Source organism: Chrysemys picta, chromosome 6 (genome assembly GCF_011386835.1).
Source record: "Chrysemys picta bellii isolate R12L10 chromosome 6, ASM1138683v2, whole genome shotgun sequence".
NCBI classification, from domain to species: domain Eukaryota; kingdom Metazoa; phylum Chordata; order Testudines; family Emydidae; genus Chrysemys; species Chrysemys picta.
Genome location: NC_088796.1, coordinates 90,609,420 through 90,636,755, shown reverse-complemented (window position 1 = coordinate 90,636,755; position 27,336 = coordinate 90,609,420). Strand labels below are relative to the sequence as shown.

At 40.0% G+C, this 27,336-nt stretch overlaps 1 protein-coding gene across 6 annotated transcripts in view; it reads right to left on the bottom strand.

Moving 5' to 3' along the window:
- Positions 1-27,336, bottom strand: part of FRMD3 (FERM domain containing 3) — a 234,146-nt gene that overhangs the window by 75,932 nt on the left and 130,878 nt on the right. For all 6 annotated transcript variants that reach the window (XM_005296806.5, XM_005296807.5, XM_024103352.3 and 3 more), the window contains 2 exons: positions 17,600-17,697; positions 14,382-14,505 (listed from right to left, as the gene is read on the bottom strand). In XM_005296806.5, the coding sequence (XP_005296863.1) occupies positions 14,382-14,505; positions 17,600-17,697 (222 nt within the window). The remainder of the gene's footprint in view (positions 1-14,381; positions 14,506-17,599; positions 17,698-27,336) is intronic.

Genomic DNA, 27,336 nt, shown 5'->3' with positions numbered 1-27,336 from the left:
ACTAAAGAAGAAATGTTATTGGACAAATGACCGCCTCCTTTAAAATTGGACAAGACAAAGCCCTTAGTCTGAGGTTCACCTGCTGAAGGGATCTACTCACAACTTCTTGACAGGAAAAATCTCTCACTTCAAATAGACTCATCTGCCTATGTATTGAGACCAACACAGCTACCACAACACTGCAAACAATCATCTGCCTATGTCAATCAGGATTGAAATGGAAGCCCATTAATCCAGACCGATGCTTATGTTTTGTGTGTTTTTTTTAACATTCCATAGATTTACAATAGTCATTTAAATACATGTTGAAGATATTGAGGCTTTTACTGACCTCTGAAAAGTGCAAAGTGAATTGTGGTTGATGTTTGTTCCCCCAAATGCAGTTTATACTAGAATGGGCATGTTAAGTACAATGATCGTAAGAATGTAAATTCATTCTCTATCAGACATTTCTGATAACTGTCTGGTATTACTATGGCAACATAGGCTGGGCAGTAGCTATACAGCTTGGATACCTCTAATGACAGCAATAGAAAGAATTTTCAGTGTTAAAGGGAAAGATCTTTACATTGATCTAGTTCTTTTCATCCCCAATGATACAAACATGCTTTACAAACAAAATGATACACAGACTAAATACAAAGATCACGTCATTCACCACTGAAATCCAGCCATCTCTAAATATGAGCCACTTGTTTCCAACAGCTTTCGGATTTAACAAAACAACAAAATAAACCACTATCAAAATAGCTGTTTTTATAAGATATGCCAACGTTAAGCATAGAAATGTCTGGGACTATTGGAATTAGGGGTATCTGCCCTGCAAAATCAGGATAAGTGTACACAATAATATTTAATAGTAAAGTAACAGCCAGTTGAAATTACAGGAATAAGTCAGACAGGCAGAATGAAATTTTGGTAATTAATACATTTTATTAGATAAATTATGAAAACAATCAAAAGCTATATGAATATATTTAAACTGACTGTACTTAAATGTTTTCCATATTAAGATGGTCCTTCTAATACCTCAAAGTCATTCTTCTTCTTAAAAGAAAGATACCCCACAATCATAACTGATTTCTTTTATTTGGCCTCAACCAGATTGAAAAAAATTTTTTAACTGTAATAAATCATCTTAAAAGGTACAACTTTGCATATCAGTCTAAACAGAGGTGCAATATATTCAAAAGTTTATCATAATAGTTATTACCTACTTCCCCTAAACAATAACCAGAAAATAAAATCAAAACTAAAAGGTGAACCAATTATTTGCTTTTTCTATAAAATGAAATGGCCTATTCAATCTACATCCTCAAAATCTAAAAGGTAAGGTGTAGAAGCTAGTACAGTAGCTGAGAACTGAATTAAATTTACAGCCTTTTCAAGAATTTGCTTCTGATCTCTTTAAGGGAGATTTCGTCTTCTTCTCTACCAAATGCAGCTCTACCTTTGGCTGGTAGATTAAGTTATCAAAGAGAAAACTGGAGAAAAGCAAATGCTCTTCAACTAGCATGGAACTGGGTCTCTGGAGAGGTATACATTTCCTTAAGAATTTCAGTTCCCATCAGAACCATCTCTCAAAGACCATTAAGATATAATTGGAGCATTGGAAAAAAAGAATGCTTCCCAGTAGTCTCACTACCTCACTGCAAATTCTCTCGCCTCTAAAACATACAATGGCACAATTATGTTAATTATTTCTTCTCTATAAGTCATCAAGCAGTTATTGATCAGTGTTAAAGAAAAAGCCTCAAAACATTTGTGCGAAAACTTACATTCAGCACAGACAGTTATTTAAGTCTTTTTTTTCTAGGGAGATATTTTAGTATCATTTGAAAAAGAATGTCTTTGCTTGAGACTGCAATTTATTAATAGAAAGGGATCATTTCCAGCCTTTCCACTTGCTGCACCAAAAAATGTTTGCTGTTGTGTTAAGATGAATTATCCTCTTGCAAAACCCTCCTTAAAACTCTCCTCTGCCATAATGGAAAAAACTTAACAGCTAGGTTGCTGACCTGCTGATATTTCTGCTATCATGCTGACCAACAGTGTCTCATTGTTTCCTTGTATTTCCCCATCTGTATCCATCTGATGTCTCTTGTCTTACACTTAGTCTGTAAGCTTTTGGGGGCAGGAGCGGTCATTTTGTTCTGTGTTTATATAGCACCTAGCATTATGGTACATGAGTAGATGCTATGATAATATAACAACAACAACAACCAACAAGATATTTATTTTTCATGTGAGAAATATAAAAACAGAGATAATTAATCAACATCTGGTGTAACAGAGAGCCTTCATTTTCATTTGTTGACATTCATGTTAGTGTACTTTCCAGTCAAACTAGCAAAAAATATGCCAGACCCCTTCAGTCTTGAAAAGGAAATTTGAGTATCACAACTCCAGCAGTCTCAGTTCTTCTCATATGTCTCATCTCAGGGAATCCTGGCTGTCAGCTAGCGGTCAACAGCTATTGGACTATCAAAATGGTAAATCCTCCATTAGAAAGTCATATGATACACTGTATGGTTTACAAGGAATTTGTGTCTTTGAACAGAGAGCAATCATTTTGATTCCAGTAAAAACATTTGTGATGTTCAGCATTATTGTTCTGTCCTTTAAAGTGAATGCAGATATTGTATCAGCAATAGGGAAAACATTTGGAAATGGCATATTTTCTTTCCTCTGTAAAAGGAGTTGCATAAAGTCAAACAGTAAGAGCTGCATCTCTAGTTGGACCATTAACTACTAAGGCCTTAGTAGCCCAAGGAAGCAGAGTCAGTTATGTAACAGAAAACATACAGTCTGGTTAAGGGACTACAGAAGGAACTACAGTAATAGAGAAAAAAAGGGAATTAACTGTTGAGTTGTTCGTCTGATAGAGGGGATGTTGAGTCAGACAGGACCAACCTTGCACAGCTTCAGGGTATTGAATCCAGGGCACTGAAAAGGACATACTCAGAGGGCAAGAACAGTTAACCATTCGCAGACTGGTGATGTATGAAAATTAATTTTAAAAGCTTAAAAAAAAAGAGAGAGAGTCAGAACACAGATTCATTACAATGGTTCAGAGAAAGAAAGTCCTTTTTCATAAAATCCACAAAATTGAAGGATATCAGAATTCCACCCAGCTATTTCATACATGGAAAGCAAAAATCTTCTCTTAGCAAAATAAAAGAAGAGTGACATTCATTGAAACCAAATACTAACCTGCCTACCCGGACCCACACCACTCCCGGAAGGGGCCAACGGAGCCCTGCAAGGGCACATGGCTCCGCATACTGCCCCTCTCTGCAAGCACCACCCCCACAGGTCTCCCGGCCAATGGGAGCTGCAGGGGCGGTTCTTGCACGCAGGAGCAGTGCGCAGAGGGAGACCCATGCCCCTCTCCCCGCCCCCAGCCGCACTGCCTGTTTCCGTGCGCTGTGTGGGGCCAGGGCAGGCAGGAAGCCTGTCTTAGCAGCAGCCCCGCTGCACTTCCGGAGATCAACTGGGATATGCTCTAGGATCGACCAGTTGATTGCGATTGACTGGTTGGTGACCCCTGCAGTAAGTAATCACCTGTGAAAAATCTGCTGCAAGTGACTTGTTTAATATCACACAGAAACTCTGCGACCGAGGTGGAGATAGAATCCAATTCCCCAAGGCAGCATTCAACTGCCTTAACCATGAGACCATCCCTTCTCTTGCTGCAATCCCCTGTCTCATTCACTACATCCCTTCCAACTTATGCAGCAAATGAGGGCGGGGTAATACAGACAACTGTCTCCTTCAGTACACATCCCAGATTCATCCCCAGAGGAGGTCCATCCTGTGTAGTGAATGAGGCAAGGAACTTGTGGAAAAAATGTGATTATGTAATTACAGATTGTATCATAATACATATACACAAAGCAACCTTACTTCTGGCATTTCCTATCTTTTGAGTGTTTGACTTTGCAACCTTAATAGTGTTGTTTTAACGTAGGGGTTTTTTGGTGTAATTTTGTAGGCTTTTTAAAAAAGCAAAATGAAAAAACAGAAATTCCATCATGTGGCATCGTGTCAACATCCACAGGGGTCATCAGCAGGACTGGAACTTTGACATCCACAACACAGATCTCTGTCACTTGAGCTAAAAGATAGCAGTAGTAGGCTGTAATCTTCTATGTGGAACAGAGCTTTCAGACCCTTTGCTAGTGGGTTTCACAGATATTTGCTGACAGCCGAGGAATGCTGAGACTTAGAAATCTTGGGTTCCATTGCAGCCTCTGGAGGGGAGTGTGCTCTAGTGGGCACAAACGTCTCTGCCTGTTTCCCCAAAGCGTGACCCCTTCTACCCTGTCCTCTTCAACTTGACCCAGTCCTTGTTCTGTCTCTTCCCCACCTCTCACTCCCTTCTCCCAGTCCTGTCTCCTCACCTAACCATTCCCAGTCTCCACTCCTAAGGGTCTATCCAGTCCGGCTCATCATCAGATCTGTCTCTTCTCCCTTTTCCATGTCCCACTGGTTCCCAGTCCCAGTCTCCTTATGGAGTCAATCCTAGTCTCCCACACCAGACTCCCCATCCCAGTCTCCTAGCCCCAGTTTCCATTCCACACTGTGGCTCCTCATCAGTGAAAGTCTTGCTCAGGCCCCTGCAGCCTGGGGCTGGAGCAAGATCAATGTGGACAGAATCTCTGGGGAATTTAGTTGTTAAAATCTAAGTAGTATGTATGAGCATGTGCAAACGGTGACTTTTCAAAGGCTTATAATTGGCCAAATTTAGGCAGATTTTCGCATTGTCAGCAAAAGGCAAATAATACAAAGGCCAACCCGCTGCCAAATGTCAAGTCCCTGCTCCAAACTATAGGGGTGATAGAGCTTTTCAATTAAAAGTAGGGCTGTTGATAATCGCATGAGTTAACTGCGACTAATCACGATTAATTTTTTTGTTTAATCACTGTTAAACAGTAAAATACCAATTGAAATTCATTAAAATTTGTGGACTTTCTACTTTTTCAAATATATTATTTTAATTACAACACAGAATACAAAGTGAACAGTGCTCACTTTATATTATCATTTTTATTACAAATATTTGCATTGTAAAATGATAAATAAAAATAGTATTTTTCAATTCAGCTCATACAAATACTATAGTGCAATCTTTATCATGAAAGTGCAACTTACAAATGTAGATTTTTTTGTTACATAACTGCACTCAAAAACAATATAAAACTTTAGAGCCTACAAGTCCACTCAGTCCTATTTCTTGTTCAGCCAATTGCTAAGACAAACAAGTTTGTTTACATTTATGGGAGATAATGCTGCTCGCTTCTTATTTACAATGTCTTCCAGTGAGAACAGGCAGTTGCATGGCACTTTTGTAGCCGGCACTGCAAGGTATTTACATGCCGGCTGTGTTCCCTGTAAGCTGTGTGCTTGGGTGGCCACCCAGGAGAGATTCAAGCAGAGCGTGCACATCAGGTGTCCCTCCCCCCGCTGCTTTGCAGCCACGTTACTCTGTCTTGCAGCTACAAAGCAGGGGGAGGGTGAGGGAAGGGTGCTGATGTCAGTGTGTTTCTCTCCCCCTGCCCCTGTACCCCATCTCCGCAGAGCAGGGGAGAGGGGACACAGCCTGGCTCAGAAGGACTCAGAACTGCTGCTGCAGTCTGAGGTCTGAATGGTGAGAGATGGAGTGCCTTTCTTAAAGAGACAGCACACTGCTTAGAGATTTCCCCAGCAACCAGCTCACACAGTCTGTCTGTCTCTCCCCCCTCCCCATGTACCCCATCTCCGCAGAGCAGGGGAGGGGAGACAACAGGGCTCAGGACAGAGCAGGAGAGCTTTCAGTAAGTGCCTTAAAGAGACAACACACAGCATCTCAGAAACTTCCCCAGCAGCCAGAACACACAGTGCCTCTGTGTCACATACACAGTCCCTTTCACGCTCACTTCCCAACACATACTTGTATCACTTGTATACTTTCTTGGTACTTCCTAAAATGCACATATATTCTCTTTAATTTTATTCTTTCAAAGTGTGTTATTTTCATGTTTTGATTGGTCTATGCATTTCATAATTTGTATTTCTCTTACACTTAAATTTAATTCTTTGAGTAGTGAGTTCTAAAATGCCTAACCTGTTCTGGCTGGAGAAATTATCCCTACAGTAACTTTTTAAATATATATATCTAGGTTTTTTGTTTCTACTGGTGGCGCACATCCACACTTACCTCGGTGCACATAAAATTTATTCCACATGGATGAAAAATATTGGAGGGAACATTGCATGCCAGATATGCTAAACATTCATATGCCCCTTCATGCTTCAGCCACCATACCAGAGGACATGCTTCTATGCTGATGGTGCTCATTAAAAAAATAATGCATTAATTAAATTTGTGACTGAACTTCTCAGAAGGAGAATTATAGGTCTCCTGCTCTGTTTTACCCACATTCTGCCATACTTCATGCCATCCTATACTTCATGTTATATCAGTCTTGGATGGTGACCCAGGACATGTTGTTCGTTTTAAGAACACTTTCATTGCAGATTTCACAAAATGCAAAGATGATATCAATGTGAGATTTCTAAAGATCGCTACAACACTTGACCCAAGGTTTAAAAATCTGAAGTGTCTTCCAAAATCTGAGAGGGATGAGGTGAGGAGAATGTTTTCAGAAGTCTTAAAAAAGCAACACGCTGATGCGGAAACTACAGAACCCGAAACACCAAAAAAGAAAATCAACCTTCTGCTGGTGGCATCTGACTCAGATGATGAAAATGAACATGTGTCAGTACACACTGCTTTGGATAGTTATTGAGCAGAACCTGTCAGATGGTGGTCAAAGCATGAAGGGACATACGAATCTTTACCGCATCTGGCACGTAAATATCTTGCGACATCAGCTACAACAGTGCCATGCAACGCCTGTTTTCACTTTCAGGTGACATTGTAAACAAGAAGAGGGCAACATTATCTCTTGCAAACTTGTTTGTTTGAGCAATTGGTTGAACAAGCAGGACTGAGTGAACTTGCAGGCTCTAAAATTTTACATTGTTTTATTTTTGAATGCAGTTATTTTTTGTACATAATTCTACATTTGTAAATTCAACTTTCCTGATAAAGAGATTATACTACAGTACTTGTACTAGGTGAATTGAAAAATAATATTTATTTTGTTTTTTACAGTGCAAATATTTGTAATAAAAAATAAATATAAAGTGAGTGTTATACACTTTGTATTCTGTGTTGTAATTGAAATCAATATATTTGAAAATGTAGAAAACATCAAAATATTTAAGTAATTGGTATTCTTATTAACAGCACGATTAATCACGATTAATTTTTTTTAAATCATGATTCTTTTTTTTAATCACTTGACAGCCTTAATTAAAAGGTTACCAGAATTTTTTAACATGGGCAGAACCAATGTCCTTTTCCCTACTAGCCTTATTCCCTTAAGTGGCTGGGCCAGTTTGGCTGAAGTTCTCCAAAATAAATGCAGTCTTAGGCAGACACTCAGCATGGAAAATTTGAGCCCAAATGGTTAAAGTCTGGCACAGATATAAGATTCTGTTTTCAGTTGCTCTAGCAAGAATTGTTAAGCAACAGTGCTACAAGGCCTGCCTATGAAATATAGATATATATTAACTAAGGGCTTGTCTACACTGGCAATTTACAGCACTGCAAATTTCTCGCTCAGGGGTGTGAAAAAATACCCCCCTGAGCACAGCAAGTTTCAGTGCTGTAAAGTGCCAGTGTAGACAGTGCACCAGCACTGGGAGCCGCACTCCCAGCACTGGTAGTTATGCCCCTCGTGGAGGTGGGTTTTTTAGAGCACTGGGAGAGCTCTCTCCTAGCGCTGCGCCACGAACACACAAGGCATGTTAAAGCGCTGCCGCAGCTGTTTCTCCCTTATAACATCTGGCATATTGTACTGTGTTAAATGCCAGGGCTGCTTGTTGAAGGCAATATTGGAATTATAAACAATGTTGATATTTGTACATAAATATAATGAAAGTAATAAAAATAATTACTAAATGACACTTGGATATGTCTCATAATACACAATTTGTGAACTTTGACTGTTATCCACATACCATATGTGAGCTGAGAGAAATGGCTTGATCTTGCAAACCTCATGAGTAGTCTTGCTTCATGCATAAGCAATGCCTGCTTACTTGAGTAAGGATATGCAGAATCAAGTCCTTAGGGTGTAAACTTGGAGACAATTTTATCACATTGTACAAGTACAGCATTTAATAAAAAAATAATCTTTCCATGGTTATTTTTATTCCATTTCAGCAGCATATATAATAGGACTTTACAAAGGTACATTAAATTACTCAATTGTGTTTAACAAAAAATAATCATCTGTTGAAAACAGAGCACTGCAATTATGATTCATTAAAATATTGTTAGATTTATAAACATGATACTATTTCTCCTTTCCGGCCCTGATTCAAGAAGATATCCTTATTCAAGACAGCACTTAAACATGTACTCAAAGTTAAGCATTTCCTTACATTCTGTACTGAACAGGGCATGGACTTAAGCACATTTAAGTGCTTTCCTGAATCAGAAATGGCTATATGCATTTATTGGCACTGCTCCTCCTGCTATATTCCCTCCCTCTGCAGTGCAGCCAGCCCCACAAGTTGTCCTTTTGCTTTATTGGTTTATCAGTCATAAGTTGCTCCTAAGGGCAGAGACCTCATCTTCCAATTGTCAATTTGTATATTTCTACTACTGGAAAGGGTGTGTATCTCTATGATGCTATATAAATAATAAATAGCTGGAGCTGAGCTCTGGTAAAGTTTGATTGCAGTGATTCCAAACCCTAATGGTATAGCAATGTTAATTACAAAAAGCTATGTTAATTGCAAAAAGCTATGTTACAGCTAGGTTTTAGTTGCACAAAAATAGGCAATAAATTCTTAGTTGAGTTTCTCTTTGCAATCTTAAATCTGCCCCTTTTGTGAATATGTGATTAAAAGATCCTACTGTAATATATCATGTACAATCTGCAAAATTTTACTCACGCACTGGGGTGAGGGTTTTTTGTTGTTTTTTTTAATTGTTACTGGTATAAAAATATTATTCATGTTGTCACTTATCAATCATCATTGTAAAGGGCACCGTGAAGGCAAAAACAAGCTCTGGAGAGGGAGAAGCCAGAAATCCAAAAGGCTTTGAAACAAAAAGCAAGGGGGGGGGGAGGTTTATCTTTTTAAAACTAAGTGCAATGTTAGCCTGACATTAATGGTAGGAGCTCCAGTTTTAAGAGGGACAGAAAGATGTTTTTTCTATGCAAAATGTTCATCCTCTTCAGATGCTTTTTCAAGCAACAGCACATTATACTCTGGCGCATGCATGTCCCGAGGCTCACCAAGCCTGGTTGGTACAAGTCCAGGAGGATCAGAAGTCACATTTATCAGTATCTCTGCTCCCCATCACTCTGCCAGTCAGGGCAAAATTTAGAGTTAGGGCTCAATCCTTCAAGAAGCTGAGCACTGTCAATTCCCATATACTTCATCAGGAGTTGAGGATACTTAAACCTTGCATGGGTGCTCAGAATCCTACATGATCAAACCCTAAGAGGGAGTCCTGAGTCCTCTAAGTCACAAGGCTCCTAAGGGTCATCCTGTTTGCTTCTCCTCAGCCATGTAAGGTGCATGCTCAGAAATATGACAGGGCTCCATATTCAAGTCAGACAGCTGGAGATCAAACAACTTTGATTTATTTAAAGAACCATTCACTATGTCCCGATAATGCCTAATACATCTTAAATCTAGCAACACCTACTTTGCTTCTAGCATCCAGTTACAAAAACTGCTCCTTCTCATAAGTATGCTGGATTTCTAAAGAGCCTTTATTTGTGATGACATGAAAACCAGAATATCTGTTATGAGGACTGGCCTTCATTTAGCCTCTGGTAAGGTTTGATTCGATTGTTACAGTACCCCTCCCCTACTTTACTGAGGTGGACAACTATTAATTAAAATTCACAAAACAATTAGTCACAGCTCTATAAAGCTGTTGTGTCTCTGCCTGTCACAACCTCTGTATCAGATTCAATTTGTGCAGTCAGGTTCAAAGAATGGTCACATGAAAGGTCACAATTTGATAAAAACCTAACAATGTTTTCACTACCACATAAAGAGAGAGAGAAGCAGCACATCGTACATCTGTTCTAATTAATTAGAACAAACCTTCTCATTGAGTCACTAAGTCATTTGTAGCTGTCACTGTGCACTATCAGCTACTTCCCAGGCATTTCCTTCACTGTTTTCATATTACCGTCAGGAGACAAATACTTCCATCATGCACTGGGATAGAAGAAAAGATGTGCCCAGTTAATGGGCCATGAGAATAATGATATGGGATTCAGTGAGGAAGCAGATTATTCCAAGCTACAGGGGCCTGGATGATGGAAAAACATTCTGCAAAAGTGAGAAATCTTGATTTGTATTAACTCACTTAGACTTGCATTAAAAATAAAGAGGCTGATTCACTTTCACCAGTGGAAATCAAGAATGCTCCTCTGAAGTCAGTAAAACAACACAGATTAAAATCAGTGAGAACAGAATCAGGCCCAAAGGCCTGCCCTTTACATCAACAAATACATCACTCAAATGCCTTTATTACAAAACCTTGGTAACCTATTCTCAGATGTTTTTAAAGCACTGGCTGATTGACAAACTCCTGATTCACTGGTTATCTGCCTATTATTCTTATCGGAGGAAAAATCAGGAATCTGAATTTTATAGCACCTCTCAAGTGAAAGACATGCTAATAAAATACATCAACAATATATAAAAACTGGTAAGATTAATGCTTTTTCTGATTATTTGTCATAGTGTACAAGTTTTCGTTCTGCCATTACTGAGAATGTGATGACATCACAAAAACAGAATGTTGCACTTTCCCAATTACAATCAATTTTCAACATATTCTTGATGTCCACTACACACAACAAAAGTAAGGACTTGTTTTCTTGACCTTAACCTCCACTTGTGCACATACACACTCCTGTGCATTTATTTTTCCAGCACTGGAACTTGAATAGATTAGGTTAGATCAGACAGACAAACATGCCAGTGACGTGTTTCAAGAATTTGTGTGCACACATGATGGAATCTATCACCTCTGTGTCCAGGCATTAGTGTTGAGAAAATGCATGCACGCAATTGTGTGTGTGCGCACACAAGATTGCACATGTATAAATGGAGGCCAAGCTGAGGTCCCAGTGGAAGTCAGGGCCTAAAACTAATGTAAAACAATTTTGGTAAACAAGTTTATAGAAGAATGTTTGAGTACAAGATGCATTGAATTAATACATCCTCCTTCCCTCATTATTTTTCTGCAATCTGTTTAAGGGAGTAGTCCATTCTTGCACAAGAGTTTTGACCAAATTTTTTTCTCTAACACACACACTGTCAATGAAATCAATGAAAGTTCTGTGCCTTTGGGAATCTATTTGGAAGAGAAGTTTTAAAGACACATCGTTTGGAAGAGAGGTTTTAAAATCAAAGCAATATTTATTGAAAAAGAGAGAATGTTTTTGGCTTCTCTTTCGAAATTGTTTTAGTTTAAAAGTTTAACGTGGCTCTAGAATGCTTCACTCATGAGATATTATCTTTATGTCACTTAAGATATGGTCCTGACAAAAGAGATACAAAACAAATATATAGGCTTTGGGAAAGGAAAAAAGGCAGGGAAACAGGATAATGCTGGCACAGTTATTGCACTGAGGTGTAACAGTTTTTTATTAGATGTCCTGAATGTGCCAGCTACTGCTGAGAGTGTCACTGAGGTTGTGTTCAAGGTGTAAAAAAAAAAAAAAAAAAAACAACACTTGATACACTTAAGCTGTTTATCACACAGGCAATATTTAAAGCTTTAACTATATAAAATCTGAAAATTTTCAGTTTCAAAGTTGTTCGGGTTTTTGTTGTTTCCACTCCCCACCCCTTTATCGTAAAAGTGATACTGCTGCATAGAAAGAGACAATCTACCCAGCTAAATACAGTAATTATTTAATTAAGAAATACATTCCAAGAGCAAGTAGAACTAGTTGAAGTCTTAATTCCTGAATCCTTAAATAACAATCAATCCAACCCTCCTCTGCGTAAACAAACAGTTACAATGAAAGTTACAGAAATACCATGCAAATCACGTTCTGTTCAGGTCACTACATTGCCTTTCACTGCAGTTTGTAGAAACAAAGTTTTTTAAAGTTATGAAATTTCACCTGTACACCTCACTGTTACTGGCATGTCATGTCGCATCAGCTTGAACAAATTCCTATTAGTGCCTGACAACTTCAAGCATATACAATGCACTGTGGATTATAAATATTATGTAATGCAATCAATCTATTTTTCTTTACTTTTTTCCATGTCATATTCCTCTTCCGCTTCAAAAACTGTTCCTTTCCGCTAAGCAGGATGACAAGAGCAGTTGCCTTTATTGCAATGTTGTTGTAGCTGTGTTGGTCCAGGATATAACAGAGACAAGGTGTGTGAGGTAATATCTTTCGTTGGACCAACTTCTGTTGCTGAGAGAGACCTGCTTTTGAGCTTACACAGAGCTCTTCTTCAGCTCGAAAATGTTTCTCTCTCACCAACAAAAGTTGGTCCAATAAAATATATTACCTCACCCACCTTGTGTCTGGTTATTCTTAGGCAGTCCTGAAGGGGGTACACTTGCACAAAGCAGTGCTTGTTCTCCATAGAAACAGGGTGCTTCATCTCAGGATCATGTTTAGCTTCTACTAGACTAAGAAGTATTTTAATTTTTGTCTACTCTGCTCCCATCAGATCAGAAAAGAAGGGGGAAAGGGTCCTGAATCTAATCCCCCTCAGCATTCCAAAAAGGTTATTTGAATACATTTATGCAAAAATCACCATCCTGGCTATTGCTCTGTGTTTGTATGTGCGCGCATAACCAGAAATGCAAAACACACACACACAAAATCATAGCATTACAACAAGTGAATAGTTCCAGCTAAAGATGCAAACAAGATGACACTATGTGCAATGTAATACACAATGCAAGTGATCAAGTATCATAAATCTCACTGTAAAAAGCTCTGCATGGCTACCAAGTTTTCATTTAAAAATCAGATTCTGTAAATCTACAGCAGCAGACCTCATAGTGTAAGCCATGCCCATTTATCAGAGCCATACATTTCATGCTAACTACATACCATGGTAACAGTTGGCAGCACACATGCAGCAGTCAGTTGTGATTTATAGTGGGTTTTGCATTCCTGTTAATATTTTTAAGCTGACACTGCATTGTGAAATAATGCACCTTTGACAGCATGTATGTATAGAATGCGTGTGGGAGAGAACCGTCACTTTATGTATATTTAGGGCCCTTCATTTTCGGTTTTTACTGAAAACCTCTGGAAAATTCCCATGTTTTGAAAAACCCAGGATTTTTCTAATTTCTACCCAGATTTTGTACCTGCCTGAACTTCCCGGACCCAGTGCCATGGCGACTCTTAGATTCCCTGCTGACCTCCTCAGCATGCCTGTGCCGGGGAGAGTAAATGCTGGTTGGTGGCTGCTGCTTCAGCTGTCCAGTGGAGGAGCAAAACAGGCAGGGAGACTGCTGAGACCACCAAACACTGCAGTGACAGGCTGCAGGGAGAGGAAGGCTGTACCTATAAGTACTGCCCCCCTCCTGGCCCCAGGCTTACCCCTGTCCAGCACCCCTTTCTCCCCTGCCCACTGCCACTGTATCAGGCACCCCTTCGCTCCCACTGGGTGCCCCCATGAGTTCCAGGAGCCTCCTCCCCAACACACGTGCTGCCACCATGAGTACTGGACATGCCCCTTTTCCCCTGCTCCCCATCCCCTTGATATCCACTGCGAGCAGCTGGGTCCAGAGATCTGTCACTGCCTGGAGAGGAAGCCCAGGGCACAGAACCCCCTCCTGCTCCCAGGATGGGAACAGTGGAGGGGATGGAGCTGAGGAGCACCAAGACACACTGGAAAAACTGCTGCAAGCCTATGCCCTCAGGCTTTTGGAATTCACACTGAAGACCCTTATATCAAGTGTAACTGCACAAGTCACCAACCGTGAATTGGTTTAGTTTTAAACGCAGTTTTATTTTTGTAGTGGGAATTAGATACACACAAACTTTTACTGTTCTCTATTTGTTGTTTTTGTTCTGTCCTCCCATCCCCAATATTAAACCTAATATTCACCTAGAAAACTGCTAAGTTAATTTTCTGCACTTATTTTCACCCATTTTTTAATTTTTGAAATAACTATCAACACATTCCTCAGAATTTAAAAAGAAATAATAACCAGAAACCAAAAGGCTTATGCATACTGTGTAGAAACAGACACACAATAATTTACCACTGCCTCTTTCACAAGCAGCACTCTAAATTACCTGAATTCATTTTGATGTATTTCAGCAATTTTCTTTTCCAGCTTCTGTGATTGTTTGGGAAAAATCTTGAAGTCGCTAATGTAATTGTCTGGGTGTTCATCAGGATCATAATCACCGAGCTCAGCTGGACAGGTTAAAAAACAAAACAAAGCAGCAGAATGAGTTGAATTAAAGAGTAAGTTAATGATGGAAAACAGAGACAGTGAATGCATGTGTCCTCCTGTAGATCAACCTTCATGTCATTCAGAAAGTTGCCAAATTTAATAAGAGTTCAATAAACTGTATTTCCAAAGGAAAGCAAACTTGTTGCATTCATAATTAAACTAAGGCTACAAAATATCTGGAGAGATTCATTCTAGTCTTTGAGAAATGTGCATTACTACTAGGGCATCACAAACTCCTCCCCATCCAATAAATTAATTTTAAAGTACAGTTTGCAGTTTATTGATTGTAAAAGGTAATTGAAAATCATTATTTGGTGATAACATGCTCTGAAAAATATATATAGTTAAAACAAACATCTTCCCTTCATCACTCTGTTGACAAGCAATTTCATTAAACAGATCAAAACACTCTGAACTAGATTCTCCTATTCACCTATTCACCTATTCCAGTGTAACAACACTGAAATAAATCAGTTTAATCCTGCCCTAGTACAAGCACAAAAGCTGTGCTCACTAACATTAGTGAATTTGCACCAGTTTATGACAACGGTGAATTTGGCCAACTGATTTCGATGGGAGCTGTTGCGTGTTCAGCTCTTTAGAAAATCAGGCCACTTATTTAAGTGCCTAAATATGGATTTAGAAGCCTAGTATTAGGCACATATTTTTAGCCTTGTTGGCCTTTGCTATCAAGCTCTGGGCCTCATTCTGGCTTTGGATATACTATACGTGAGGGACAATGCTCCCTAATGCAGCAAAAGCTGCATATACTAATCTGGAGGCAGAATATACAGCCTCTTTTTCCAAACCTTTATATACTCCTGCTGATCTTGCTAATAGGGTTGCCAACCCTCCCGGTTGGCCGGGAATCTCCTGGTATTGGGCTCTATCTCCCAGAGGCTATTGAAGCCAAAACGGGAGATTTTAGGCCGCTAAAAGTACGGCAGCACAGCGGGGCTAAGGCAGTCTCCCTACCTGCCCTGGCTCCGCGCCACTCCTGGAAGTGTCAACATGTCCGGCAGTGGCTCCTAGGAGGAGGTGGAGCCAGGGGTCTCTGTTCGTGGCCCCCGCCCCGAGCGCCGACTCCGCAGTTCCCATTGGCCGGGAACGGGGAACCGTGGCCAATGGGAGCTCTGGGGGTGGTGCTTGCAAGCAGAGGCAGCACAAAGAGCCATCTGGGAGACTAAGAGTTGCTGCCAGACATTTCGCCACTTCCAGGAGCCACCAGAGGTAAGTGCTGCCCGGTCGGAGCCTGTACTTGGAACCTCCTCCCACACCCTAACCACCTACCCCCTCCCACACCCAAACTCCCTCCCACAGCCCCCACCCTCTGCCGCACCCCAACTCCCTTCCCCGGCCCTGAGACCCCTCCCAGACCCAAACTCCCTCCCAGAGCCCGCACCCCGAACCCCTTCCTGCATCCCAACCTCCTGCCCCAGCCCTGAGCCCCCTCCCACACCCAAACTCCCTGCCCCAGGCTCAGCCCAGAGCCCCCTCCCACACTCTGAACCCCTCGGCCCCACCGCCCAGCCCAGAGCCCACACCCCATCCCTGTCCCAGCCCAGTGAAAGTGAGTGAGGGTGGGGGACAGCGAGTGATGGGGGGCTGGAGTAAGCAGGGGCAGGGCCTTGGAGAAGAGGCATGACAGAGGACTGGCCTTGGGGAAGGGGCGGAGCAAGGGTGTTTGGGTTTGTGCAATTACACAGTTGGCAACCCTATATGCTAATCACTTAGAAATTATTGTGAAGGACATTATTAAAAACCCTAAGGCAAGTAGTAAACAAAATTGTAAATAAATTGAGTTATTTACTAGGAACAACATAACGGATAAGAGAAAGAAGTGTCACTTCTAAAAATATTACCAAGATTTTAAAAAGATTATTTCAAAAGAGAAATCAACTGAGCTCTTTTTCCTCATACACTATTTCACCACTCATTCATGTGGGCAAAAAATTGGCATTTACAACACAGTACTACCCCTCTTTTTATATAGGCCTATCCCCTTCCTGGTGTTTGGCCACTTCCTGGTATATGCAACAGGCACTAGGGCAAATGTAATTATCAGAGTTCCCCAATCTGATGGTAGAATTTGGTGATGTACTTCCAACACATCACTGCTGCCAAATTACTACAGCACAATGTATGCCTACATATCGGGTATCTGTGCACACAAATTTCCAGATAGACATCTAACTAGCAATCTGTATGTGCAATCATATAATTGCCTGCACCAATATAAGGATCCAGTTATGTATCCAAGTTTTGCATGTGCACCTCCGGTTTCAAAATCTGGCCCTAAAAGTCAGGTCAGTACAGAACAGCCAGGGAGAACCTATTCTAGCATTTTTAAGTTGGTGTCAGGAATTTCCAGCATCTCCAATATTTCTGGAATGTCATTGTCATACTCTGTTCCCCTCATGCCCATTCCTCAGTTAACACAGACACAAACAGGCTACATCTTATAGTGCTCATTAGCTTTTCTAAAACTGACTTAGTACAGCCTTTGATTGGCCACCAAGGAGTAAAGGAAATGAGGATGGTACTCCAATCACCTAGAGACTGAGACCCCATCACCATGGTAATCTACTTGTCTCCCTCTTCCCTGGGGTTCCATTATCATTCAGATCTCCTTTGTTTCAAGTTGGAAAAATGCAATCTGAACCACTGCCCTTGAATCAATTAACTTTTATCTTTTGTTTCGTTCATATGGAATTGAATATGTTTATATTCAGAAATATCAAGGAACAGAACCTTGATTTCTTTTATAGCTAGAGCTGAGTACCATACATAAAGTACTGTATATTCTCATATAAAAACCTAACAGGATTAGTTTGTTTTTTTCAATGTCCTAATTTGTTGTTGGTTTCTTACACTTCTGAACCTCTTTCATTTTTGAAGCACATGTCAAAGTTTAGAGAGAGTGACATAAGGACAAATGGCTTACTGTTTTTTATATCTGATTCTGAAATACGCTTCTAAACCCTTTGCTGTTTATATTGAATACCACTCTCAAGGTGCTAAAATAATTCACAGTGTGCTGTGGGTTGTACTTACCTTGGACAATACAGGCACCCAGGTAGGCAGCATCAGAAAAAGAGCACAGCAAACGACCATGGAAAATGTCCCTTTTTATTTGTAGATACAAAAGATATCTGCAATATATTTTAAAAAAAGCACTTTAGAGTAAGAGTGAGGTGGCCCCGTTGTGAGAGCTTTTCATGTTGTATTCACTTTATCACCAAGACCATCATTGTGGTCAACTATTCTGGGTCTTTCACTTGCTGCATGAAAGGCAGTGAAGAGGAATGGGAAGGAAGGTCTGACCTGTAAAAAACACTAGACTACTGACAAGAAGAGAGCTGTTGATTTCCCTCTGGAAAAATATAATTAGGAAAACAAGAGTGACAGTACTTTACTGAGAGAATGACGAAGAGCACAATATAAAGTGAACCCTATTGTAAATTTAATGTCAAAAATCTATGTTAGCTCAGAGAAAAGGTGTTTGTGGGTATGTCATCCCCTTTCAGAATGTTCATCTGAGCAAACTCAAACTTCTGAAAACCAGGAAATGAAGTGCAAAAGTTGCCCGTGCAATCTTAACTCTGCCCTTTTTCAGCAATGCCCCAATATGCCCAGTTTATTAAAAATACCTTTATTCTGGCAACCCCACAGTTACTGAAATATACATGCTCTTCGCCTCCTTTTACAAGCCATTCACTTTCACCCATAGAATTCTAACTAACACTATTTAAAGGACAAAGTGGGGAGGGGGAGATTGCCCGTGCCATGTTCACCAGAACGTCTGGTAGGTCACTGCCTCTTAAGTCACTAGTTAGACTCTGCAAAATGAGCAGAACATGATGCCAATGCAGGCCACCTCTCTCTACCCAAATCAGACTGTAATCAACAATCCCTATGTCCTCGTTTACTCCTTGCTCTCCCACAAACTACTGCAACCTCATGATCCAGGAATCACGCAGTATCCAAACACTGGCAATCCTGGCAGCACACACATTTATCTTCCGTCAGCGGTCAAGGTACTTTGCTGTCAATTCCAAATCTCCACACTGTGCATCTCGGGAAACACCACATTACTTCCTGATCTTGGGGCAGATTAGCCACTTGGGTCCACTTCCAAGACAAGTAAAATACAGATTTTCTCAAACCACCAATCCATGGTTTTTCTACCACACATCCTCATGTCCCACCCACTCCACAGCCAGAACTCCTCTCCCTGTTCCTGTCCCCACCCCCACCTCGTCCTCACCACCTGATACAATATTGGTCTCCAGCTCCTCTCCACCCAATGTAACAAAAATTTTCATTAGACCACCTGACTATTCTGCTGTGTTCACAGTAAACCTCCCTATAAAATAAATATATTATAACAGATACCACTTGTAGCAAGCATCATGAATTATTAGATCGTCACTGCACAAGGTTACAAAAGTTCCAACTAGAAACATCAGTGTCAGGGTAATCACAAGGGGAAATGGCATTGGCACATTCCCTCAAACTACCCAGGTAACCAAAAAGCAGCTGCCTAAAAAAGATTTTTTTTTTTATTAGTGCAAGCACAATTACAATCCTTCCCCACTACACATCTAAGCAAGTAAACATGTTCTCAAATACTGATCTCAGTTTTGATCCCCCAGGGATTTAGTGAATTCCAAGCACTACCTTGGGTAACGCTTGACAGATTGAGACCATTTTGACCCATATTATTTCAGTAGTTTGATCTCTAGCGCTGCACAAAAATCCCCACCTAGAAACTTTTTGAAAAATGACTTTTTTTCAGGGCTCCACAACCCCTACCTCAAATAACTCAGTGTTTGGCTTACTAACTTTATCCTCCAACCTCCTGAGGCACACCAAATTTAAAAGGAATCTGACTAAGCATCTATATTTTAGAGGACTTGGAAAAGTTGACTGTGACGGGTTAGACTACCCTTCTGGTTGCCACCTGATGTACTGGGATTTCACTGAGCTTGCCTGCTCCACTAGCCTGGGCTCCCTCTCCTGTTTTGCTGAATTATGCTCTCCGGCCTCTGGCAGCACACACACACACAGGTAGGAACACAGCAGCTGTAGAATCACACAGCATCTGCAAACTGTTCTCTCTGGGAAAACTCAGCTAGGAAATCACCCAGCACTCAAGTGCTTCCCTCTGGAAAGTACATCCAAAATAATATTGTCTTGCTCTATAGATAAATTCATACAATGTAAGTTCATAAATTTGCCCCCTCCCTCAATGTGGAGGAAGATACACACAACTTCTTGCCCGCCCCCCCCCCCCCAAGTTAGTAATTGCACAAACTGGGTTTAATAATAAACAAAAAAGTTTATTAACTATAAAAGGCAGATTTTAAGTGATTATAAGGATAGCAAACAGAACAAAGCAGATTACACCAAGTAAATAAAACAAAACATGCATACTAAACGTAAGATCTTAAAGAGACTGGCTTCAAGAAGTAATTTCTCACACTAAATGTTGTTTTGGGCTGGAGGCAGAGTTTCTGTAGCTTAGAGTTCCAGTTATTTCTCTTTACAGACTAGACTCCTCTGCCTCAGTCAGGACTCAGCCCTTACCTTTCTCACTGGTCAATTCCTTTGTCTCTTCAGGTACGTTCAGCAGTCTTTCTTCCTGGGCAGGAAGGCAATGGAGAAGAGTCCTGTTTGCCCTATTCCTCAGCCTTAAATAAGATTTACATAAGGCGGGAATCTTTTGTTTCCCAGAGATGACTTCCCCCTCCTTTTAGTGGTAAATTACTAGAAGTCCAAGATGGTGTTTAGTACCAGGTGACAGGACCACCTGACCCAGTAGTGTCACAGCTATGTCCCAGGATGCCTTTTAGTACCAGGTGACAGGACCACCTGACCCAGTAGTGTCTCAGCTATGTCTCAGGATGCCAAGAGAGAGATTAGTATCTTTAAAGTCTTATTGTTTCTTCCTAATGGCCCACCAAAGCCGATGGCCTGTTGTCTGGTGGGTGTCTCCCAAATACACCCCCAGTTGTAATTGTTACATAGTCAGTATTTCTAACTTTAGATACAGAAATGATACATGCATACAAATTGGATAATCATATTCAGTAAATCATAACCTTTCCAATGATACCTTACAAGACCCATCTCACATAAAATATATCTTAGGCCATATTCATATCATAAGCATATTTCTATGAAGAATATGGGGTGTAATGTCACACTGACCTTTAAACAGAAGTTGTGATGCAACCTTAACAGCACCACTATACTATACACTGGTTAGAATACTCACTTGTTATCTGAAACACCATAATAAATTGTTGGTTTGTGAGGACCAACCCATTCATTTAAACACTGGCTGCATTATGGAATCTCTCTCTCATAATACTACAGATAGTAGAAACAACATCCATGATGAACACACTGGCTTCTGCTGAAATTCTCTCCTTTAGCTCTACAGAATCTGAGACAAACTTCCAAGCAAAGCTGAGAGGCCTTGGGGCAGAAGTGGGCAATGGGGCACAGGACACCTGATTGTGAGAGTTTCCCTACCCCCCTCAGAGCTGCTCACATTAGAACAGAACTGATGAAAAGGACACAGTCACCTTCTGTTGGCTACACCTCAGACCACCACTGAACGCCAGAAGCAAGAAGAGAGGCATTGCTTTAGGGACATTTCTCTAAGGGACAGGAACTCAAGTTCAGTACCACCAGCAGCAACAGATCGTCTTGGAGCTCAGCTGAGCTCCTTGCAGCTCCATTTGAGCACAGCTGCAGGAAGCTAATCAGCCAGGAGGGATTTTTGGAAGGTCTATGTACTACTGGAATCCTTCAAGACTTGCATTGACTATGCTCGGTCCACTCCCACCTTCACCTGCATGGGCAGCTTATGAAATTGGACCTCCTGGGCCCCTAAGGCAGCATTGTCAACAGACATCCTGACAGAGGTCTCTGTTTACATGTCTAGGTTATCCGGCTATGTATTTACCCCATATAACCTGTGCCAAGCAGTCTTGCCTGTAAATCTGTAATGAACTCTAGAATGGAGCATGACTCAAAGGTGTTAAGTCTTCCACCAGAGTGCAGCCTCCTTTCCCCAGAACACAGACTATTGCTAAATATTAAATCAACAGAACATTATATCCTCTTCAAGCAAATAAAAAGGTCACTTTTCAAGAAGTCCCTTTGGTGTCTTACAGTGTTGGATGTTTCCGTAGGAATCGTGTCCCTGAGAGGCTTCATTTACTCTCGTACTGCTCTCTACTATTTACTTTTGTCTGTCTCACTGATGTAATCTTTGTCAAGTCACAGCTCACTAATCCATTTTAAACTTGACGCTACTGGAGCACAGGTGGTTCCCATGAGAAAAAAATGTGTTCCACCTTAGTGAATTAAAGGCCTTGGTGAAACGAAAAATCCGTAGTCTGCAATGACAATATGCTAAAAGAGGTTGCGGTAGAACCACATCGGGGCAAACCAGCAGTATCGAAGCTTGTATCTTTTAATCATCCTCTCCAGTATGTAAATCAGTCTGCACAGGCCTGGCAATAACCTCAACTCTGGGAAGAAACTTGGGAAAGCATGTTCACCGTCTAGTGAGTAACAAAACAAATCCTATGAAAAGGCAGCTCATGGGTTCATCATAGCACTTGCTAGCCAATTCTGAGGCAAACAGATCTGCTCTTACACTGCAGGTTCATGGTTTCTGAGTCTGACGGTGGGGTAGAGTGTGAGATAATACTGAAACCAGCAAATGGTGAGAAGAACTTTGGAGAAGCGACATTAATCATTTAGTCCTGGCCTGCACTAGGCATACTTCTGATTGAGAACAAAAGGTACACACACTTTCAGAATACAGCACAGGAACAGAGATAAAAAAAACAACCATCTTCTCTTGTAGTATCAACTGCAGTTGACACACTGACAGCAGTTGATCCCATTAAATTACGTTACTGCACACAATGGTCTATAATATGTGCTATACACAGAAATCATCCAAAACCGCAAATTCCTTAGCCAACCACTTACACCTAATAGTGTCCTGTAGCATTTCTCAGGCAAATAACAAAGAAATGGTAGAAGTGTTATGTTTAAGAAAGTTAATATACACTGGATTATTTAGGGTTGACTTAGAATTGTATTAATGGAACCAAATGTTATTAAAATAGCAACGTTTTGGCTAATTACATCACTTTTAATGCAAATGGGAAGAGGGAAAAGGCTTGCACAGTAAAGAAAAGAAAAACACATTATTTTCTGCCTGTACTGCTCCATTATGGGGCGCAAAACACTGACTGTCTAGGCTCTTCCATGTTGTTAGGCACCCTCGTCCAGAAAAACAACCCCAAACACCTACATGTACCTGTATTAGTGAGTGAACTATCTTGCCATAGCAGTGACAACATGCTGCACCTAGTGAATAAGATGTTGCTGGGCCACTTTAGGTCAACAGCAGCAGCAGCAGCATTTCTAGGCCAGCTGGAAAGTTAACCCCATTTTTCATATGCATTCCTGTAGATCTACATAGAGGGAAAGGGAGTGGACGAGTGAGTGCAGTATGTCTAAGCAAACAGTCTGGGCAATTTTAATCTCACAAACAGCACTATCTTTATTATACTTGATTGTCTACAACAAATTTAAACAAGAGAAACAAAAACATGTGTATGCTCTCTACTTTCCCAAAATAAAATCCAGACAGACAGCTTTAAAATCATGTAATTCATTTAGGTCTTAAGTGTGGAAGACTGTGGTCAGTAACTCCAATGAACTCTGTATTCAAAGATTTCCTGTTATAAAATTATAGCTGTATTGCCACCATTAATCAACAACTCTGGTCTCTAGTCCTATAAGGTGGGGGGGGGGGGCGGGGGAGAGAGAAACTTCAGAGCATCCGTGACAGCAAATGTCTGATTTTCTGTTAACATTATCAAAAACAAGTAATGAATGAACTGTACAATAAAACAAAACCCTTATTTTATGAATTAATTGAGTATTGAGGAGTTCATAAAATTGAACATTTCAAAATTACAATAGGTATGGTGCATAAATTGCAGTATGATGCACTTCATCTCTTTCTTCTTGTCTTTTAAACTACTGCAAATGCAATGCACTGAAAGCATCGAAATATGAAGAGATGTCAACTTGTTCTTATCGCTGTTATGATGAGATTTTTTTTCCAAGTCAAGAAAAATGGTTCATATGACTGGCTGCTCATATGATTGGTGTTCATAAAATTGAGGTTCTACTATACCCCCATTTTATTACTATAACCCTAGTTGCAATATAAAGTACTAATATACTAATATTAATTGTAATCTTTTCTGGCACCAAATTAAGTCATTACCAGGATTCCTATAAACATAACAAGATGTAGGAGAAGCAGTGGGGATGGGGTGTTTGTCTGCTTGTTGCTTTTTTGGTGATTTGTTTGGTTTGGTTGGTTGGTTGGTTTGGTTTTTTGCTTTTTCTGTAGTAAAACAATGTTGTTAATTTAGTTTATAACGATCCTAAAAGAAAACACAGTAAATATTTGAAAATTTCTGAAAGGGCAAAAGTTGTATATAAACAAACACAAAATAAGTATCTCTAACAACTAGTGTGTGTCTATTTCTTTCTGTTTCATTTAAGTCATGTGAGTTGTTGGCCCTAAAATGAGCTGCTTTAAAATATAACTTTTATTGAAGTGCCTAATGAGTAAAAGCTTTTCTCAAGCCACTTTACAGAATGTACACTGCTTCAGAAGCAAAAATAATTACTGGATGGGGTGTGCAGAATACAAGATCACAAGAATGTACAATTGATATTAATCAAATCTAGCATTTGCATCTCAAGATCTGTACAAACATATGCTACTGTTCATACTGATATGACCCTCTTCCAATAATAAAAAAAGTAATAAAAACAGTATTTTTCCTGATGTTTACATTACAGATATCAAAGTAACAAGAAGCAACATCTAGAGTCAGTAGCACAGTCTGCTGTTTCTCTGTACTAACAGATTTCCCCTAATCTCAGTCTGTCCAAACATCTATCTCTACGTACCGTGTGTTACAGTTCCCATGAATAGAAAGCTTTTAGATTCCTATTAAAAATTTGTGGGTTTGATAGCTTGAAAGCCAGATTGTAATTGCCCCCCCTCTATGCTTTCTATCTGAATGTTGAGTAAGTACATTATTTTGTCTGATACAAAGTTGGTAAAAAAATTGCCAAAAATTTATTTTGTAAGCCATTTGAAAAATAGCAAAAAAAAATGTTTTGAAATTTTGAAAAACAATCTTTGCAAAAAATTTCTAAAAATTTCCACCAGTTTTATTTTCAAAACACATCTTCCCTTTTCTTCACATCTGCATGCAAAACAAAATCAATTTCTTTTTTTTGGAACATCAACAAAAAATAAACATTCGCATTAGGGTTTTTTTTAAATCTAAAAGTAGTTAATTTTTTTTCTAGTACTGGGTATACCCCTAACCTGAACACATGTCATAATTTTGCAGATCTCTAAATCTCCCCATTGTAGGAGAGAGACTAATTAATCTAAATGTTTGCTTTTTAATGCAGAGATGTGTTTCTTTTAATTGAAACAAACGAATACCATGCTTTATCATCAATTTTCGAATGAATGATCATTTCTACTAAATTTCATTAAACTTTCAGGATTCAGAAATAAACCAGCAGTCATCACAATACTCACAGTTACCATGATTAGTCATAAAAATAGTTATTGGGGTCCAGCCTACACAGAGACTTGAGGGAATAGGGCCCTGTCTGCCTCCCAGCTCCCTCTATGAACCCTCATGGCATCCTTGGACCTTAGTCTGGGGGCTCACAAGCATTTTGTGCCCCCTATTCCTCACCTGCCCCAAAGCAAGTGAGGTGGGTGTGGATAGAACCTTGGCTCAGGCCCACCTCCCAAAGCACCAGCCAACTTAGCTGAGCTACTGTGGGGTGGAGCGTTACTACCCTTCAGAGCAAGGGGGAGCAGGACAGGAATCATACCTCAGAGCTATGATTCTCTTTGTGTTGGACTTTGAACACAGCTATGCACCACCTCTTACACAGAGTAGATCACATCAGGGCAATCTAGCCATTTGTGTGTAATTTGAGTAGCTCTACTTTTAACTATTTATATCAGCAGCATCATTTTAAATTCTCAGTAGGCAGTTCTATTTGTCCCCCCACCCCCTCAGATTTAGAGGAATTGGCTTACTTTAGTCCAACTTTTGAAGCTCTCTCTTAGTAATCCCAGTATAGAACCCCTCTTTTGTCTTCACTGATGTTTTACTCAACCTCACAAAATTGCTGGATTCCTTTGACTGCAAGATCCCATTCTTGAAATCAGGATTGGTTCACAGATTCAAAAATTACAAGGCCAAAAGGGATCACTGTGATCATCTAGTCTGACCTCTTGTACAGGCCATAGAACTCCCTCAAAATAATTCCTAGAGCATAGCTTTTAAAGAAAAACATCCAATCCTGGGTTTAAAATTGTCACTGATGGAGAATCCACCACACACTTGGAAAATTGATCCAGTGGCTAATTACACTCTGTTAAAAAATTACATCTTACTGCCAGTCTGAATTTGTCTAGCTTCAATTTCCAGCCATTGGATCATGTTATACCTTTCCCTGCTAAATTGAAGAGCCTATTATTAAACATTTGCACCCCAGGTAGGTACTTACAGACGGTCATCAAGTCACCCCTTAACCTTTGCTTTGGTAAACTGCATAGCAATATGCTCAAGGAGCTCAATCTATAAGACGTTTTTTAATCTTTCAATCATTCTAGTGGCTGTTCTCTGAACCCTCTACAATTCATCAACATCCTTCTTGAATTGTGAACACCAGAACTGGACACAGTATTCCAGAAACAGTCACACCGGTGCCAAATACAGAGGTAAAATCTTCCTACTCCTACTTGGGATTCCTTTGTTTATGCATCCAAGGAGTGCATAAGCCCTTTTGGCCACAGAGCTGCACTGGGAGCTCATGTTCAAATGATTATCCACCACAACCCTTACATCTTTCTTAGAGAAACTACTTCCCAGGATGGAGTCTTCCATCTTGTAAGTAGGGCCTACATTCTTTGTTCCTAGATGTACACATTTACATTTAGCTGTATTAAAACTCCCAGTGCTTGCTTACACCCTGCTTATCAGGCGAACCAGATCGCTCTGTAGTGACCTGCCCTCTTCATTATTTATCACTCTCCTAGTTTGTGTGTCATCTGCAAACTTTAACAGGGATGATTTCATGTTTTCTTCCAGGTCATTAATAAAAATGTTAAATAACATAGGACCAAAACCACACCCGTTTGATGATGATTCTCTGTTTACAATTACATTTTAGATCTACCAGTTAGCCAGCTTTTAATCCATTTAATATACAATGTTAATTTTACATCTTTCTAGTTTTTTTAATCAAAATGCTATGCAGTCCCAAGTGCAATGCCTTACATAAGTCTAAGTATATTACATCAACACTATTATCTTTATCACCCAAACTTCTAGTCTCATAAAAAAAAGATATCGTTACTTTGACATGATCTATTTTCCATAAACCCATGTTGATTATCATTAATTATACTACCCTCCCATAATTCTTTATTAATCAAACCCCTTATCAGCTGCTCCATTTTCTTGCCTAGGATCGATGTCAGACTGACAGGCCTATAACATCCTGTTTACCCTTTTTAAATGTTGAAACAACAACATTAGCTTGCTTCTAGTCTCCTGAACTTTCCTGGTATCCCAAGACTTATTGAAAAATCAAAATTAATGGTCCAGTGAGCTCCTCAGCCAGCTCTT